The 17204-nt window shown below is 39.0% G+C and overlaps 1 protein-coding gene across 2 annotated transcripts in view; it reads left to right on the top strand.

The window, feature by feature from the left end:
- The window catches only part of LOC105924405, a 749458-nt gene extending 742736 nt beyond the window's left edge, over window positions 1-6722 (top strand). The window contains exons 3-11 of one of the 2 annotated variants that reach the window (XM_036146711.1): window positions 277-417; window positions 1033-1171; window positions 2017-2206; window positions 2314-2455; window positions 3045-3185; window positions 5736-5794; window positions 5882-6061; window positions 6171-6247; window positions 6503-6722. In XM_036146711.1, coding sequence (XP_036002604.1) covers window positions 277-417; window positions 1033-1171; window positions 2017-2206; window positions 2314-2455; window positions 3045-3185; window positions 5736-5794; window positions 5882-6061; window positions 6171-6247; window positions 6503-6571 — 1138 coding nt within the window. In that variant the 3' untranslated portion in view covers window positions 6572-6722. The remainder of the gene's footprint in view (window positions 1-276; window positions 418-1032; window positions 1172-2016; window positions 2207-2313; window positions 2456-3044; window positions 3186-5735; window positions 5795-5881; window positions 6062-6170; window positions 6248-6502) is intronic. The other variant, XM_036146712.1, reaches the window with a different exon arrangement.
- The last annotated feature ends 10482 nt before the right edge of the window (window positions 6723-17204 follow it).

The raw sequence follows: 17204 nt of genomic DNA, 5'->3' as shown, positions 1-17204 counted from the left end.
CAGCGTCATCTAGTGGGCTCTGTGCTCACTGCCCGGCAGCGTGGAGCTCGACTGGCGTTAACCAGAGAACACAAGAATTGGTTCAGCTTCAGCACCAGCGCCCTGTTCTTCTCCCAGATGAGAGCAGGTTCAAGTGAAAGGGTCTGGAGAAGCTGCGTTATACGTTAGGCTGCCTGCAACACTGTTCAGCATGATCGCTTTGGTGGTGTGTCAGTGTTGGTTGGTTGGTTGGGGAGTTTTCACATCTGAATCCTTTTGCAATAACACCCACTGCAGGTTGGCTGGTGGAGACTGGATATCTGACATACAAAATGACATTATAAGCTGGAGAGCTGTGACTGCCGTTGAATTGAGGAACCGGTCCGACATTGTAAAACCCAACACATCCCCACAGACGACCATTCTCCCAGCTCTGAGGTAGGACATATGACTGACGGATACTTCATTAAACTCAGGAAATATACATTAAAGTGCATACCAGAGACACCTGTCCCAGATGATAACATGACAATGCACAAGGGGAACGTTTTCTTTTATTCCTTTTACATTTGACCAAACATGCATGTTGAAAATTACTAATATTTTTCTCAAGTACCAATTAAAAAGAGCATTTACTGGCATCACAGCAATCAAATGCTTCTTATAATTGCTGACAGGATTTTTGCAGGACATCCCTCACTATTTATCTTCTGCAATGAGCACCATTGAGCTTGGAAGGGCTCTTTGCCACCACCCTAATAGTTAGGCCCCTCTACAGATCCTTGAGTTAGAACTTTGGCTTGGCATGGGCAAAATAGCGGGGATTACATCTTAAACTTTCAGAGCCTTTTTACTCGAGCCACAGTCAATCAGTCTGACGCATATTGGTGGGTTACTTGGGGTTAAGTGCCTGGTTAAGAGGCATATCAACATATAGCGATAGAAAGCAAGAGTTAGTTTGAGAGCTTTAGGATTGCAAGACAGCTGCTCTACCCACTGAATCACAGTCAAACTTAACTGTTGATATTGATATGGATGTTTTTGCTCTCCCAGAATACCTTCAAATTGTCCCAAAACCATAAATTTACTAGCCTTCGACCCGGACGGAGACGAAGTTAAATGCAGATATGGAAACACATCAGAGTCAGAGTGTAACCCGTGCACACCCCCGTCTGTCCTCAGCCTCTCATCCGTAAGTGAGAACGTTGGAGTGAATTTTATCAATCTATGATGATGCTGTTTCAAAGGTCATTTTTTGTAAATATATATTTTCATGGGACAAGGCTGAAGATATGACATTTTGATACAAGTACATGTAATCAGTGTACAGCTGGTATTACAGCGTAGATTTGCTGTCCCCTTAAAAAAAAACACAGCCATTAATGTCTAGACTGCTGCCAACAAAACTGAGTACATCCTCAAGTGAGAATGTATGTCAATATGTTGTGTGGCCACCAGTATTTTTCCAGCACCGCCTTGAGTCTCTTGGGCACTTAGTTCACTAAAGTGTGACAGATTGCCACTGGAGTCCTCTTCCACTTCCCCGTGAAGACATCATGGAGATGATGGGTGCTATAGAGACCTTGTGCTCCTTCAACTTCTGTTTGAGGATCCCCCACAAACTTCACAGCAGTTTGCCTCCCAGCTTCAGTTTTCCCTCAGTTCCTAAGGCAGCGTTTATATCTGATGTGTGTTTGGGTTAGTTTTCATGCTGGAATGCTGCCCTGCCACTGGGTCGATGCTCTGCGTCAGAAAATCTCCACATCCATGGTTCCCTCAATGAATAGCAGCCAATCACACTTCCACAACCATGTTTGAACCTTTTTTTATATATATAGGTGACCCATTTTACTGCTTCCAATTGAAAAATCAATATTAATGTTAGGATTATGTGTGTATCAAATGTTCAGGGATTATGCCACATGTTTAAACCTTGGTATTACACCCCAGTATTTTGGAAAAAATACATTAATGTTAATATTTATATTGTAATGATAATATTTTGTTTTTTTTTTCTAATGTTTTTATCTCTTCCAGTCTTGTTCTCTGTCATTCAGCCCGACCAACAGCAGTAATACCAACCAAACTCTGATTGCGTACGCCGTCCAGTTGGTGATGGAGGACTTTCCCACACAGAACATCACTTTGACTGAAACTGACGGTTCACAGGAGGTGAAAACTCCTAGCGATGCCATCAGCAAGATACCTTTACAGTTCGTTTTGAAAGGTACGATCCCATACTTGTTTTACAGCCACAGACAGCGACAACTTCTAATCAAGGAAAGCTTCCTTTTTCTCACGCGTTGAGTTTTCTACTGTCCTTCAAATCTTCAGTGGGTCCTACGGTACCATCCTGCACAGAAGGTCTCTATCTGCCCAGATTCCTGTCTCCAACTCCCAGCAACAGAGCTCAGCTCTACACTCCTGCCGGTCAGGCTCTGGAAGTCACCATCAGAGCGGAGGCCACTCAGTCTAAGTAAGTGACAGAAAAACATTTTGACAGGTTCACTAATTAACAAAGTTTAAAATCAAGATCATACTTCTTGTATTGGTGTAATATTTCAACGGAATAAACATGAGAAGTCACTTTCATGAGAATAAACTTTTCTATAGTAATCAGGAATTTCTCTTTTACTTGCGTATACTTTCCCTAACATCGCCACCTCTAACTTTAGCAGCAGCATGTGATTTATAACATAAGCAAACTGTGGTTTATTTCTTGCTTTTGCACAGACTTGAAAATCTACTAAACATATTTACCCAAATGAATAAAAGCATGTGTCACTAAATGCATCCATGCAGAAACCTGAAAGCTACCTCTAAATGTTTGACCTATTTTGGCTTTTTTTTCCAAATCTTCAGCTTATAGTTTATGGGAATGACAATGCATGCTGTGAATGCCACACTGCTGTCCTGTTTGACAGGTTTTACTCACAGGCAGGAATTTGGTCGTATCTGTTAGTTCACATAGCTCCAACATAGATGCAGGAAAGAAAAAAACGCAAGAGAAACATGTGACACTCCTAACTTCTCCTAACAAATCTGTTTGTTGTGTTTGTTAAAAGCATCACCGGCCTCCTGTACAGTGGGCCTTACAATATAATCCTCAATGGTTCATCAGGATCAGGTAACTTCTCTCTGACGTGGATGCCGTCTGCAAGTGAGGAAGGACAGAGCCACCCCGTCTGTTTCGTCGTCCAGACAAGGTCATTGTTTTTTCTAATGAATACATCAGATATGTATCACTACAGAGTTTTGCAGCTGCTTTCTCGTCACTGGATTTCTAAACACTTTCCAGCATTCCTTTGCTTTAAGCTTTAGCGGTTTCTAATTGATTATATATTCAAAGCATCGGTTTGAAAGTGTGGCTGGTGTAAAACAATGTTTTATTCATTTTGAACAAAGACTAAACGTTTCTGGAGTTGATCCTAAGCCGAGCTAGCATCTAATCATAACAACTAGCACAGTTAGCATCACTAACTGATCAGCAGTCGCTATGCTATGTGAATTCTTCAGAAAACATACCTTAGATCCTTATCTTGAAGCTGAGATTTGCTACAGGTTGCATTGGGAATATTTCCAACACATGTAAGCTGTAGTGTCAAGAGCATATTACCAGAGCAACGGGGCTGCAAGCTTGTGCATATCCTCAATGGTTCGAGTCATGGCAACCACAGCAGGCTCAAATTAAAGGCAACTTGACTTTTGCTTAGTTTTTATGAATAAGTTTAATCACCTATTCAGGAGTCTATATTTCTGGAGACTCCCAGTTGAGCAACCTGGAGATTGGGCACTTCTGGTTTTAACCACAAGGAGACCCATCTTCCTTGGAGCGTTTTAGGCCAGATGCAAATAAATGACCTGCCCATCCAACACCTCTGTCATTTCTTTGTTTATTTAACTGATTCTGGTGAGACCGGTTGGAAACAACCCACATCTTATTCAGAAGTCTTCAGGTTTCCTTTCCTGCATCCAACACCTGACACTGGTACCTTGTTTCTTTTTCACCTGCCTCCCTACATCAGAGCCAGTTAACACAGACAAGAGATGGCCGAACAGAACGCTGAAAGAGAACCTGACCTGTTGGACCGGTGTATCTGTACTACATATTTCTAGTGACAACTTTTACAGACAGAAACATGAGTTTGCCATGGGCTCCTCAGTTTCTCCCTGTATGGCCAATGTTAACATGAAGTAGGCGGAGAGCAGGGCAATCAGTATTTACAAGGGAACACCATCAACTCACTGGTTCAGATATGCGGATGACACTTGGATCAAAATCTAAATCCAAGAAGTAGCAGTAGAAGAATGACATAAAACACTGACATTCCATACGTGACTGGGGTTTCTGAGAAAAACAGGAGAATCTTGTCAAAATACAACCAGCCAGTGACTTTCTAACCTAACAACACTCTCAGACAAAGACTGGCACATCCCAAGACAGAACACCCAAACCAAAGCAGAGCGGTATGTGCATGCTGTCCATTGCAGCAGGGCTTGCCTTGACTTCAACACTTGAGCAAAGGCGGTTCAAAAGAGGGGTAAAGTCTTGAATCTTTTTCACTTAGTAACAGCTTCCACACTGAAGAGTGTTAGAGTTAGACCTCTGGTTTGTGCCATTCAAGCAAAATAAATCTGTTTTGACAGCAAAAGTTGCAAGGCAAGGCAAATTTATTTATATAGCGCATTTCAGTACAGAGACAATGCAAAGTGCTTTACATGATTAAAATACAGGAGAAAGAAAGGAATAAAAGCAAGTAGGAATAAAATGTAGAAACAAAGGATCCATGGACAAGGATCCATCTGCACATTTACGTGAAAAGTAATGTTTACGTTTAAAGACCGTCCACTTTATAGATAATAGAGGAATTATTATGATTAAATTCACGTTACTTAATACCAACTGATGCTACAAATGTTTTATCAGTCTGTTTTAATAAAGACGTGGTATGTCCAGTCTTAGGCTACATTCACACTGCAGGTGTTCCTTAATGCTCAATTCCGATTTTTTTGTGAAATCGTAATGCTGCAGCGTATCTTGCGTTCTTTACGTTATTCTCCAACCGGAGGCAGCACTTTACCAACGCAATCTTTTTAAGATCGAAAAGGAAAAGAGCCAAATTTTAGCGACGTGAGCGGCTTTACTGAAACAGACTTCATTTATAATTTTCGAATGACAAAGGCAACCTTTATGTGCGTCTGAACGGATCTCTTTAGCGCTCTCACGTAAAAACACACATCTTCGGCCAAAGTGGTGAGTAAATGCGTTGCCGTGGGGCTGAACGGACATGCAACAGGTGCTTGTTACCGCACAATAGCCAACCTCTTTGGCATAGCCAGGTCCACCGTTAGTGACGTTTGTCAATTATCAATGACGTGTAGGTCGGATAAATGCGACCCGGCCGTACAGACACAGGTCGCATTTGAAAAGATCAGATACGTATCGTATTCAGGACCACATATCCAAGCGGCCTGGGTCGCATTTGAAAAAATCTGATCTGTGTCGTTCAGACTGTCATGAAAAGATCAGATCCAGATCACATACGGGCAAAAAAATCGGAATTGGGTCACTTCAGGCTGCAGTGTGATTGTAGCCTTAGACAGCAGCTTCTGACCATTGGAACTGTCCCTGCAAATTATGTATTGCTGCATATTTCAAACAAATCTACTTTGTTTCTAGAAATCACAATTAGACTTTAATTTCTTTTTTTACAACAATCTATTAATATTAAAGCTTTTGTTATATTTTTCCACAGTGTCTTCGGCACTTTGTATCACTCTGACCTTCGGTGTGTTATTGTGACGGTTGGAAACAGTGAGTGAAGTTCTCTATCGCTGCTCATGTTTTAAAGTCCATCAGTGGTTTTCTGCATTGCTGAGGTTTCTCTGGATCTGTCCACAGCCCCAATCACACAACCACCTATAGTTGTGCCTCCAACTGTACCGACTACAACGGCATTAATAAATTTCACTACATCACCGACCCTAAATGTTACATCTAGACCCACCACCATGACCCCAGCTGTCAATGCAACATTATTGCCATACTTTACATCCCTAAATGCATCTGCTACTGGACCGCGTAAGTAGGACAGAAGTAGAGGTTTGCAGAGTCTGTCATAAATACACTGTATTCTATTGCTTTGAAGTATTCTGGCCCAGATCATAACATTGATTCTCTCTGTTTCTAGAGTATGTTATTGCTCTGAACATGAAAATCTCTACCACACTTTCACTGGACAATGATTATGATACCATCATTAATCTGGTAGGTAACCTTCTTGACTTTGAAAGAAAGGATAAGGACTCAGTTTCGGCGTAACAGGTTTAGCTGATTTTCCTGTAAAACATCTAGTGTGCTCCTCCTCTAAACCTTTTTAGTATCTTTGGATCTTGATGCCAACCCAGCGGGCATGAGCAGCCCATGCCAGCTGGGAAATAACTGAAAATTGTTTTGAAGCAGAGTCATTAAAAAAGAAAATCTGTCATAGAACATGTTACCACCATGTGTTTTCTCCCTTAGATTAAAAACAAACTGGTTGAGCGAGGGCTGCCATCAGACATAAGTCTTCGCCTCCTGAGCAACAATTAAGTGGTCGTTACATCAGCGAGCCCCTAGAGCAGCAACATTAAAAAGAACTGATTTCTACAAGAAAATGCATCTCCAGAAGTCATGTATACCTGTTTTTTGTTTGTTTGTTTTGGGGAGAATTTTATCTTTTTGCAGTTTTTAACTGCATCAGTCAACTTATATATTTTCTAAATAAATTATAAGTGGTTGAAACTGTACATTTTGTGGTTGATTACATTTCAATTGTAAATTTCAATATCTGCCCTTTAGCCTCTTCTCAAATGGTTGAACACCATAGACTTTAGTCCACAGGACACCTTCCGAAATATTTTAGATGTGTTTTCATCCTAACACAGCTGATTCAAATGGATTAATTAGCTCCTCAGCATGTAATCAACCTTTGCAGGAACATGCCAGTGACCCATTTATATGGTTGAGGTGTCATGAAATGTCCAAAAACATGCAGGATAGCAACCCTTGATGGCTGACTTTGAACACCTCTGAATTAGAGAGTGTCCCTTAAGTCAGTAAGCAAACCCTATTGGTGTTTGTACTTTGTTTTCCTTTCTTGGAGAAGAGGGAGATTTGAATACATAAAAATCATAAAATCAAGACAGTAAAAATACAAAGATATACAAATAAAAAAGGTAACCTAAGTCACTCTAAGTAGAAGCTTTGTCAAAAACGAAGGTTTTAAGCCTAGTCTTAAAAGTAGATAAGGTGTCTGCTTCACGGACCAAAACTGGGAGTTGGTTCCACAGGAGAGGAGCCTGATAGCTAAAGGATCTGCCTCCCATTCTACTTTTAGAGACTCTAGGAACCACCAGCAGACCTGCAGTCTGAGAGCGAAGTGCTCTGTTAGGAACATACGGGGTAATCAGAGCTCTGATGTATGGCAGAGCTTGATTATTTAGGTTTAGCAGTTTCTATTTAATTATATTCGACGAAGAGGCAATGTGACAAAATCTGTTAGAGAGAGCGGCTGCTGTAAAACAGTGTTTTACTGTTTTAAAACAAAGACTAAATGATTCAGGAGCCGACTGTAAGTTATGCTTAGCTTCTAATGTCAGCAACTAGCACCATTAGATTCACTAACTGTAAACAGCAGTATTTATGCATATTGTTTAGGCAAAGGCAAGGCAAATTTATTTATATAGCACAATTCAGTACAAAGACAATGCAAAGTGCTTTACATGATTAAAATATAGCAAAATAAAACAGAATAAAAGCAAGTAGGAATAAAATATAGATAGAAAATAGAACAAAAAAGTGGTGATTCAGTTAACTAGGACAGTTGAAGGCAATTTTAAACAAATGTGTTTTTAATCTTGATTTAAAGGAACTAAGGTTTTCCACATCTTTACAGTTTTCTGGAAGTTTGTTCCAGATAATTGGAGCATAGGAACTAAATGCTGCTTCTCCTTGTTTAGTTCTGGTTCTAGGTATGCAGAGCAGGCTGGAGCCAGAAGACCTTAGTGGTCTGGATGGTTGATACACTGATAACAAGTCTGTGATGTATTTAGGTGCTAAGCCATTTAGAGATTTATAGACTAACAGAAGTATTTTAAAGTCTATTCTCTGAGATACAGGGAGCCAGTGTAAGGACTTTAGAACTGGGGTTATGTGCTCTACTTTCTTAGTCTTGGTGAGGACGCGGGCAGCAGCGTTCTGGATCAGCTGCAGCTGTCTGATCCACTTTTTAGGCAGACCTGTGAAAACACCGTTGCAGTAATCAATTCTACTAAATATAAACGCATGGATTAGTTTTTCCAGATCCTGCTGAGACATTAGTCCTTTAATCCTGGAAATGTTCCTCAGGTGATAGAAAGCCGACCTTGTAACTGTCTTTAGATGCTTTTGGAGGTTCAGGTCTGAGTCCATCACTACTCCCAGATTTCGTGCCTGATTGGTGGTTTTTAGCTGAAGCGACTGAAGCTGTGTGTTAACTTTTGATCTCTCCTCTATTGGTCCAAATATTATTACTTCTGTTTTGTTTTTATTCAATTGAAGAAAGTTTTGGCACATCCACGTATTGATTTCTTCTAGGCATTTACTCAGTGCTTGAACTGGTTTATAGTCACCTGGTGACATGGTGATGTAGAGCTGTGTGTCGTCTGCATAGTTATGGTAGCTGATGTTGTTGTTTTTTATGATTTGAGCTAGAGGGAGCATGTAGATATTTAGAGAATTTACTATGCGCCCAGGTACCTATAAATGTTATTTTCTAGAAGAAACATGTTGACAAAACTAAAAGATCGCTTTAACCTAAACCTGCCAGGGGTTTAATCATTTTGGGCTCATTGTGCTTAATTTCCAAAAGCCAAAGGCCAACTTCTACAACAGGTAATGAAACTTTTAATACCATTGCAGAACCTCACTTCAAATCACTTTTTTATCCTTTAGGGAGAATTGGCCTTTGAATAAAAACAAAAAGCCAAGAACTAGAAATACACTTTTCGTGTTTAAGCTTAGCGTCGGTTAGCAGGCAGCTTTTTATGAACTGTATCTTCAGCCAGAAATGTGGTAGCAGCCACAAATAAAAAAAAATGTTCCTTATTGGGATGTTTTGCGAAGTCTTTAGATACTTCTTTGTTTACAAAAACACTTGATTGGATGTCTGTTTTTCGTCTCTGTTCTATAGAAAGTGTTCACTTATATCTTTGATCACTGCTCACATGCATTCAGAAAGAAAAACCTCAGACTATTGTCTCTTGCTGGTAGACATTACGTCACACCGGGTAAATTCAAGACTTTTTTGTGTGCTAAACCACAGTTACTTCTTTCATTTGTGAGTAATAAAACAGACAATGAGAGGAAGACGTAGTACAACAGTCTGTGAAAGCATAATTACTCCTTGTGAGCTTTGTCTGGTGCTCACACACTGATGCCTGGGGCTATAATGGCAGCTGTGGACGTGAGACTGAGACGATTACGGTATCTGTGGTTGAGGAAGTAAGGAGTGAATGGTGAATTAGTTTTAATTTAATCTGATCAACAGGTTCACCCTTTTAATCAAACAGCACATCTTTGAATAAAAAAACATCATCTGAAAAGGCTGTTTTTCCTTATAATTCCTGTAAATACGAGGACAGTTTTAGTTGTTGCTGAGTTTTGTGGCTCTGCACCACCCTAGTACATTATGTAGTATCTCAAAGCGTCTCAATTACATCCACCACAGATTGGCTGGTTGGATAAATAACATTCAATCGTTCGTCGCAGTCTGACATTAAATCCAACTTTCTGTTTTAGACCAGATAGGATCACCAAAATGTTCAGTGTTAAATGACTAATAAATTCAGTAGCTCACACAGAGTTCCTTAGTGTTTAGTAGATTTGCCTTTAACGTGGATGACGTGGGAGAAAAGAAGAGATGTTTTTGTAAAAGCTTACAAAGAATGAATGTTCTGTTACAAAAGCTAAAAGCTGAAACTGTTTGATAGATAATAAGTTTCCTTTAGGTCACTTTGACCATAGACGCCGTCTGCTGCACACAGTCTGAGGTTTAGCCTGAGTCGTCTTTGATAATATATTCTTTGAGAAGAGATTTGTGTGTCTTCTACTTCCTCTTCCTCACAATGACTCCTTTCAACTGTGTTTTTTTGTTTTTTACCACAAGCGTCTAACAATAGTTTTGCTGGAACATTGGCCATTTCATCTGACAGATCTTGAGTCTGGTCTGAATTGTGTGTGTCTCATCGTGTGACCTTTTCACAACACACCAGCATGCTCAGGATGCTCCTCCTACCTGTGGCTCTCCTTACTCTCCACAAAGCTGGCAGTTCAGGCTTTTGGTTTGGCTAGGTTTGGGGTTGCTTTGGTTATTTCTTATTTGTTTGGATCTTTCTTTGTTTCACAATACAAAACCTGCACATCCATTCTTCTATACACATCCACACCCAACACAACTGATTTATTTACATGCACTTCACAATACTTTCTTTTGCCTCTGCTTAGTTGTATTTAATAAAAAGACACTTAATTGACTGCTGAAATCAGTGTGTCTCCTCTTTTCTGTCATGAGTCAGGTTTTCACAAAAAGCCGAAGCTTGTAATGCTGTTCACTTTATTCGATGCATTCAAGTATGCATAAACTGGATAATTCAACTCCACTGTACTTATTTTGGTTGTTAAATGAGCTGTGTGGTCGTAGGAGGGGGGCACTGTATGTAGATGCTTGGAAGAGTGATATTTTTTCCTGGGAGCTCTGCTTTGAGTCTCAAAGTTGAGCAAGTGTTGCCTCTTCAGGAGGCTTTTGGGTGTTTCCACAGTCACGTTATAGCAGAAGTTGGTCATCCTTTAACAGCTGTCGCTGGAGGACTTCACTCATTTCACTTTTAAGCAACAGAAGAGAGATAAAGTTAGTCATCCATAACCATTCAGTAAAAAAAAAAACATAACTTGCTACTGAAATTGGTTTGTCTTCTATTGTTTGTCATTACCTAAAACTTGGTTGTGACAATTGAAATACAGCTTTGTGCATTTTGAAATGTATCATACCCTTTACAGTCATCTACAACTCTTAAAAACGTTTTTTCCCTTTCTTCCATTACTGTTTACAGGATGGTAACTGGATTCATAACATGATTGAGGACCAATAAATGTTTTGTGAAAACTGAGGGGAACAACTAGACAAGCTCTGTTTCATTCGCCAGATCTAGTGAATTGTGTTAAGGTGTATTGTTTATGGAAAGTAAAAGATTTCCTGGGTATGATCTTGTGGAAACCTGTGAGTCAAGTCACTTACGGTAACAACTTGCATGAGAATCATTAGGTTGGAATTTAAAGCATTTCTGGCCAGGTTTGGTGTCATGCAACTTTATCTCTGACAGCCGTCAAAGACAATTTAAAACGTCACCAAACACCAAGCTTCTGTTCTAAGGGTGAAAATGAATGAGCTTAAAGAAACCTAAACACGATTAAAGAAGTCCAACAAGCCAAGAGGAACAAACAGAATGTAAACATATGTATGTGTCCAGAACCAAAGGTTTGAAGGTAATGTTACTAAGTGAAAATAGGCAGGTAGAAACTGTAGAGCTGTGAGAAAAGCTCAGGTTGGCAGGAATGTAGAATATCAGGTTTGGCAACTTGTACAGATGTGTTTTGAGAAAGCTTTTATAACAAGAATTTCAACAGATCTTTCAACTTGTTGATGTTCCCATGATGAGTAAATGGTCATAGTGTGGCCCTTTGTTCTGGTACCGAACTCACCAGTAACTATTATTCACTAAAAGTCTTGTACTGTCAATATAAATGCAGCACACAGTGGTCCAGCACACTTGGACTAAACTCATACTTTCCTTTGCAGTCTTGCGTTCTCTTCTTGAACCCAACCTGTAGCATGGGTGAAGGAATAGAGGCAGTGCAGCTGGTGACTGAAGGCATTCTCTGGAGAACCATGTCATTTCCTCATTAGTGCAATCACCAAATTACCATTACAGGTTTTTACACACAGTAATTATTATTATTATTTATAGCAATGGCACAGCAGTCAGCATGAAGAGGACTTATCTTTTGTGACAAATATGTTCGTCTTTTTCTCCTGATCAAATAGAGTTTTATAGATAGATTGATTTTTTTCGTAGATGTTAGCTAGTTGCTCTTCTGTAATGATTGATTCTGCTGGACCCTCCTGCCCATAAGGATGTTTATCCTCTAAGCTCTGACATTTTGGCCAAACCACTAAAAACTCAGAGCATGGTCATTGATCCTCTATCCAAGCCCTCTGATGCTCATTCTAGACATATCAGCTCCTCCTAAATCAAATCCTCCACAAACACTATGTTAGTCTGGATGTGGACAAAATGTACTCAAAATGGGACAACTCATAGTTGAGTTTAGTTTATTTGGCAGGGACCGTTGCATATGTATCAGTGACGAGGCCACAGTCTAATCCATTCTCTGTATTTTGGCTGCACAGTGGCAGATTCTTTGCTTCAGAATTTGATAAAGATGTGAGAACTTTGTTTACATTAATTTAATTTGTAGGTTTTACACGTTACACGGTTCCTTACACGTTAAAATTAGTTTTGAATGTTGGTTTGTAAAATCTTTACTTATTTCTAAGACTGAATTTTAAAAGTATGCATTAAAATCCTCTGCAATTACCTCATTTTCAGGTTCATCTTCCCCTTGGGTTTTAAATTTAATTGTCTCTTTTTACATCTAGAAAATGCTTCAGCAGTTCTCAGTTGTGTGGTCACCTTATTCCTTAAATTTGTATACATAAGGACTAGTTAAGAGGCCTTATTTCAAGTACGTTTTTAGGGCAAAATCTCTATCCTTCATCAAAACACAAATCAATTCATTAAACCCTGGTAAATTTAGTTTTTTTCCTGTTTTTCCTGTGGTATGCAATTACAAATTTGACCTTTACCGTTACGTTTTCACATATCTTTTCACAGTTTCTGCTTACACTCATATCTGTCCAGTCTATTTCCATAATCTCAAATGAACTAACATTTTTGCGAGGTATAAAGATTATATCGCTATGTTATTCATCTACAACTCACAGAAATACAAATACAAATTCCTGGAGTGCTGAAAAAGCAAGAAACTCCATCACCTCCACCTAGCGGCTAGTCATGGAAGTACAAGTACTCTAACTCCTGTTCCCATCTCAGTCAGATAAACAAGCCTTTTTTCTATGTTTTATCCTTTTCTCGTCTCTCCTTTATTGATCTCATTGCTGGAGCTTAACTACTGTTACATGGGGGTGTTTCACAAAAGTAAATATCAATAATTCAGGAAAGGAGAAGAAAGTTATGGTTGACCCCACTTTTTCACAGCACCTGGTTTAAGCAGTTTAAACCATTAAGCCAGTTTGAAAAGAAGCAGCAATGGTAAGTAATCTTGTTAGGTGAACACCAGCAGTATACCACGAAAAACTAACTAATTAATTACAAATGAGCAATTAAATCTAATGATGCCTTTTTGTAGAGAGGGTAAAAATTAATCTGTCTAATAATCTTTAGACAGATTAATATATGTTACTATATGTCTTGCAACAATATAAATCTCAATGCATGTAACCCATCCCTTATAATCTGGCCTGGGGGCCATTTGCGGCCCCTGGACTGATTTTGTCCCCCCTTCCACCCCCCCCCCCCCCACCCACCATATTAGCATAAAAAATGCTGTTTTTTGTATTGCTAGACCAAAAAGAATTCTTGTTTTTGTTCAACTGAGCCTAAAATAATTTACCCAGTAGGTAGCCATCTTTTAATAAAGCAAATAAGCAAAACCTGTAATTTGTAAATTACTGTAGGCTACAGTAATTTACACATCCCATTACTTCAGAAAATCTGACAATTCTTTTTCAAATGATCGTATCAGGTTAATAAATTCACAACATAAATGTTGGTTATTTATTTTTAATCTATTTTAATCATTTGTTTGGCCCTTGAGTACTTTTGGCTTGACAATTTGCTGAAAGGTTTGGACACTCCTGACTTATAGGGAGCAGTGGGTTTCCACTGTGCAGCACTCTGAGAATTCTGGGGCTGAATTATCGCATTGTGGAATAAAAAAGGTACAGGTTGCCATCCATAAGGTGCAATCGGTACAAATATTCTTTTGTCCAATGGGCTATCAAAGCTCTTAATCAAATTTGACCAAGCATGGCACATTTTAGAGTATTTTAGAATGTTTAATGCTACTATTCTTTGTTGTTTAGTGTGGTATTTGTGCTGATATGTGTGGATCATGAGATAAAAAAACAAATAATAACATGTATCTTTTTATTTAACACCTTTGCAGTGATGTACCTCCTGAGAGGTGCCAGGTAGACTATATTATTGCTGTTGTTTATAAAAGCTAAATTTCAATCAGGAGTCTGTTGCTACAACTGAATACAATGTTTACCAGGTTAAAGTTTAGACGACTTTTAAAATGCACCTTTTATGTGATGTAATACCAGTTATTTGGTAAAAATCTTTTTGCTGTGAGTCATGAACTGTTGTTGTGGAGGACCCACATACAGACTGCAGGAGAGGCAGAACCAGGAGGAAAAAAAAAATTTATTTAACTAAATTGGAAGCTTAAAATATAGAAACAAAAGGGAAAAAAGGCAGCAAAGGAATCCAAACTATAGTGTAACCTGTAGACCACGAGCACAGGAACCAAAAGGTGAATTCCACATTGACCAAATTAATATTGTATTTCCAATCATACAAACATCAGTAAATGCTGACATTTATCAATCCTGAGGGCTTTTTCACGAAACCAAGTGAAAGGATTAAGTCAGGATTTTCCTAACATTCTGGCTGAATTAAGCCCCAATTTACCATGGCGATTTAATCTGTGCAGCCAGCCTGCTGCAGACCAGGCTAACTGCCGAGCTTAGTTAATCCTGGAGCCTTAACTGTTCAGCCTTTGGTCACACTGGTCAGGAACCAATGAGGTTTGTCAGTGATTCTGTTTCCTTATCTTTTTTTTTTTCTTTTCTTTTCTTATACCGCTGATACACATTGATATTCAGTCAAGTATTATTATTATTTCAAACTTATGATAGTTGCCTATGCCATTATTAACTGTATTATTATCCATGTGGGTATTGTTACCGTTCAGTTGTGTTCCTGAAGACAGCTGTTGTTCTAAGTTTGAATTTTTTTAAGTGAAACAATGAAACAAAATAAGTTATTCTATTTGTAGCTTTTGGAAAGGTTGGTTACTACTTTAGAACACAAATCCCCAGGAATATACTTAGTTTATTTCTTCTTATTAATAGAAACAATTAAGACTTTCTGTGTGTTTGTTAAGGTATGAAAGAAGTCTGGTCAAGGATTAACTTAGCTTATTCCTTTGTTGTCTTTTCCTATGTCTGTAATGTTTTTCTGTTGATGTACAGCACTTTGAATCCTACACTAAAGTTCCACACAAACATTTTAAAACTTTGGTTCTGATTCACCCTCTTTTAAGGGAAATGTTTACAAAGAGATGTATTGTGAACTTGTTTTAGTTGATTTACAGGTTGCACTTGATTAGTCAAGATTTAATGTCTCAAAAAAAGTTGTTTTCATGTCTTTTGGTCAAAGACTTTTAATTCTAAGTTTCTCATATTTAATCCAACATAAGTAAGTGAAAGAAAGCTTCAAGCTGCTAAAACTACGGTGGCCCTGAGGTGCAAAGCGCTACAACATTTAGGAAAGCGCTACAACATTTACAAACCGGAAGATGAACGTCCCAGTGGGAGACCTAAGAAATCGCTGATTTGACTACAGCTCGTTTTTACTTTTGAACCGGAAGTTATTCTGGCTTTAATGTGTTTTTTAAAAAAAATAATGTTCTCGGTGATCCAAACCGTAAGATGCAGTCTAAAACGCCACTTAGTCTGTTTATAAGTTTCGTTTTTATTAATTCTGCTTTTTTTTAACTACGTGCGCTGTTTTGTTTTTATTAATTCTTCTTTTTTTTAACTACGTGCGCTGTTTTGTTTTTATTAATTCTTCTTTTTTTTTAACTACGTGCACCCTGTTTCTGTGCATCAGCGCTCTAACTGGTCTGCTCCTTTCCCCTCCCTTCCCTCGGACCCTGGGGCTTTTATCAGCGGCAGCCTTATTACTACGTTTAATGTCTTTCCACTCCTACCAAAATGTCCCAATTATTCCTTATCTTCCCTCTAAAGGAGTCTGTTACAGTCTTTATTTATGCATTTTGCCCACTGTTTATCCCTCCCCACGCAGCGCGCGAGGGTAAAAATGGAGCAGGCTGGATCATGCGTAAAGACGCAGTGTGAACCCCTGTATGATTTAAGGGTTGCAGCTGAGGGGAAAATGTTGGCTTGATCAAACTCCGCCTCATTCACAAATGAGACCAACATGGATAGATTAATGATAAGCTGTAGTTTCACTATCAACTACGATGACATAAAAAAGAAAAAACATCGGTTGCAGTTACAACAACACAAGCATCATAACAAAGGTTGTGGTAATAAAATTACTCAATGTCTGCGAGTGGCAGGGACCTGAGAACACTGTCTGCAGCTGGGTTCTTCTTTGAAAGACATTAATTTTCAGCGGGCAATGTTTGTCACCTTCAGGACTTGCAGAGACAACACAGCCATCCAAAATAGTTTTAGCAACTGCAGGAGCACTGCTAACAGTTAAGTAGTCAAACACAAATGTTAATTTATATTTTCAGTGACCATATGCAATGAATATGTGAACACGCAAAACTAATTTTGGCACATTTGGAAATATTATCTTAGTTATTCAAACAATTCCTTCTGCTTCAAGGTAACACTGGTATGAAAACTTATCGAGGTAGTCTCAGTCTGTAATTTCCAGGAATCCACGTCACAGCAGAGCTCAAATGAGAAACTCAAACTGTCTGCATTAGAAAAGACCACCAGCGGCTCAACTACCTGTGGACACACCATCCGTCTGCTGATCTGTAGAGGACCGTTCCCCATTGCTTCCCTAAGTGAGTTCTAATTACTGCATTGCTGCCTGGTCCAAAACCTGTACAGAGACCAAACAATGCCAATAATGCCAACTGATACTGTCAATGCCCTTTTAATTTCAAAACAATTAATGTCTTGTCATTCCGGACTGTTCAGTGTGCGCCTGTGTCCTGGAACTTGATTTAAGAAGGCGGGGCAGAAGTCTTTTAACTGAGAGTTGTTCAACTAATCCATTGTTTTTGCAGACGGGCTCAG

This window comes from Fundulus heteroclitus, chromosome 14 (assembly GCF_011125445.2).
Source record: "Fundulus heteroclitus isolate FHET01 chromosome 14, MU-UCD_Fhet_4.1, whole genome shotgun sequence".
Lineage (NCBI taxonomy): Eukaryota > Metazoa > Chordata > Actinopteri > Cyprinodontiformes > Fundulidae > Fundulus > Fundulus heteroclitus.
This window is presented reverse-complemented; position numbering and strand designations above follow the sequence as displayed.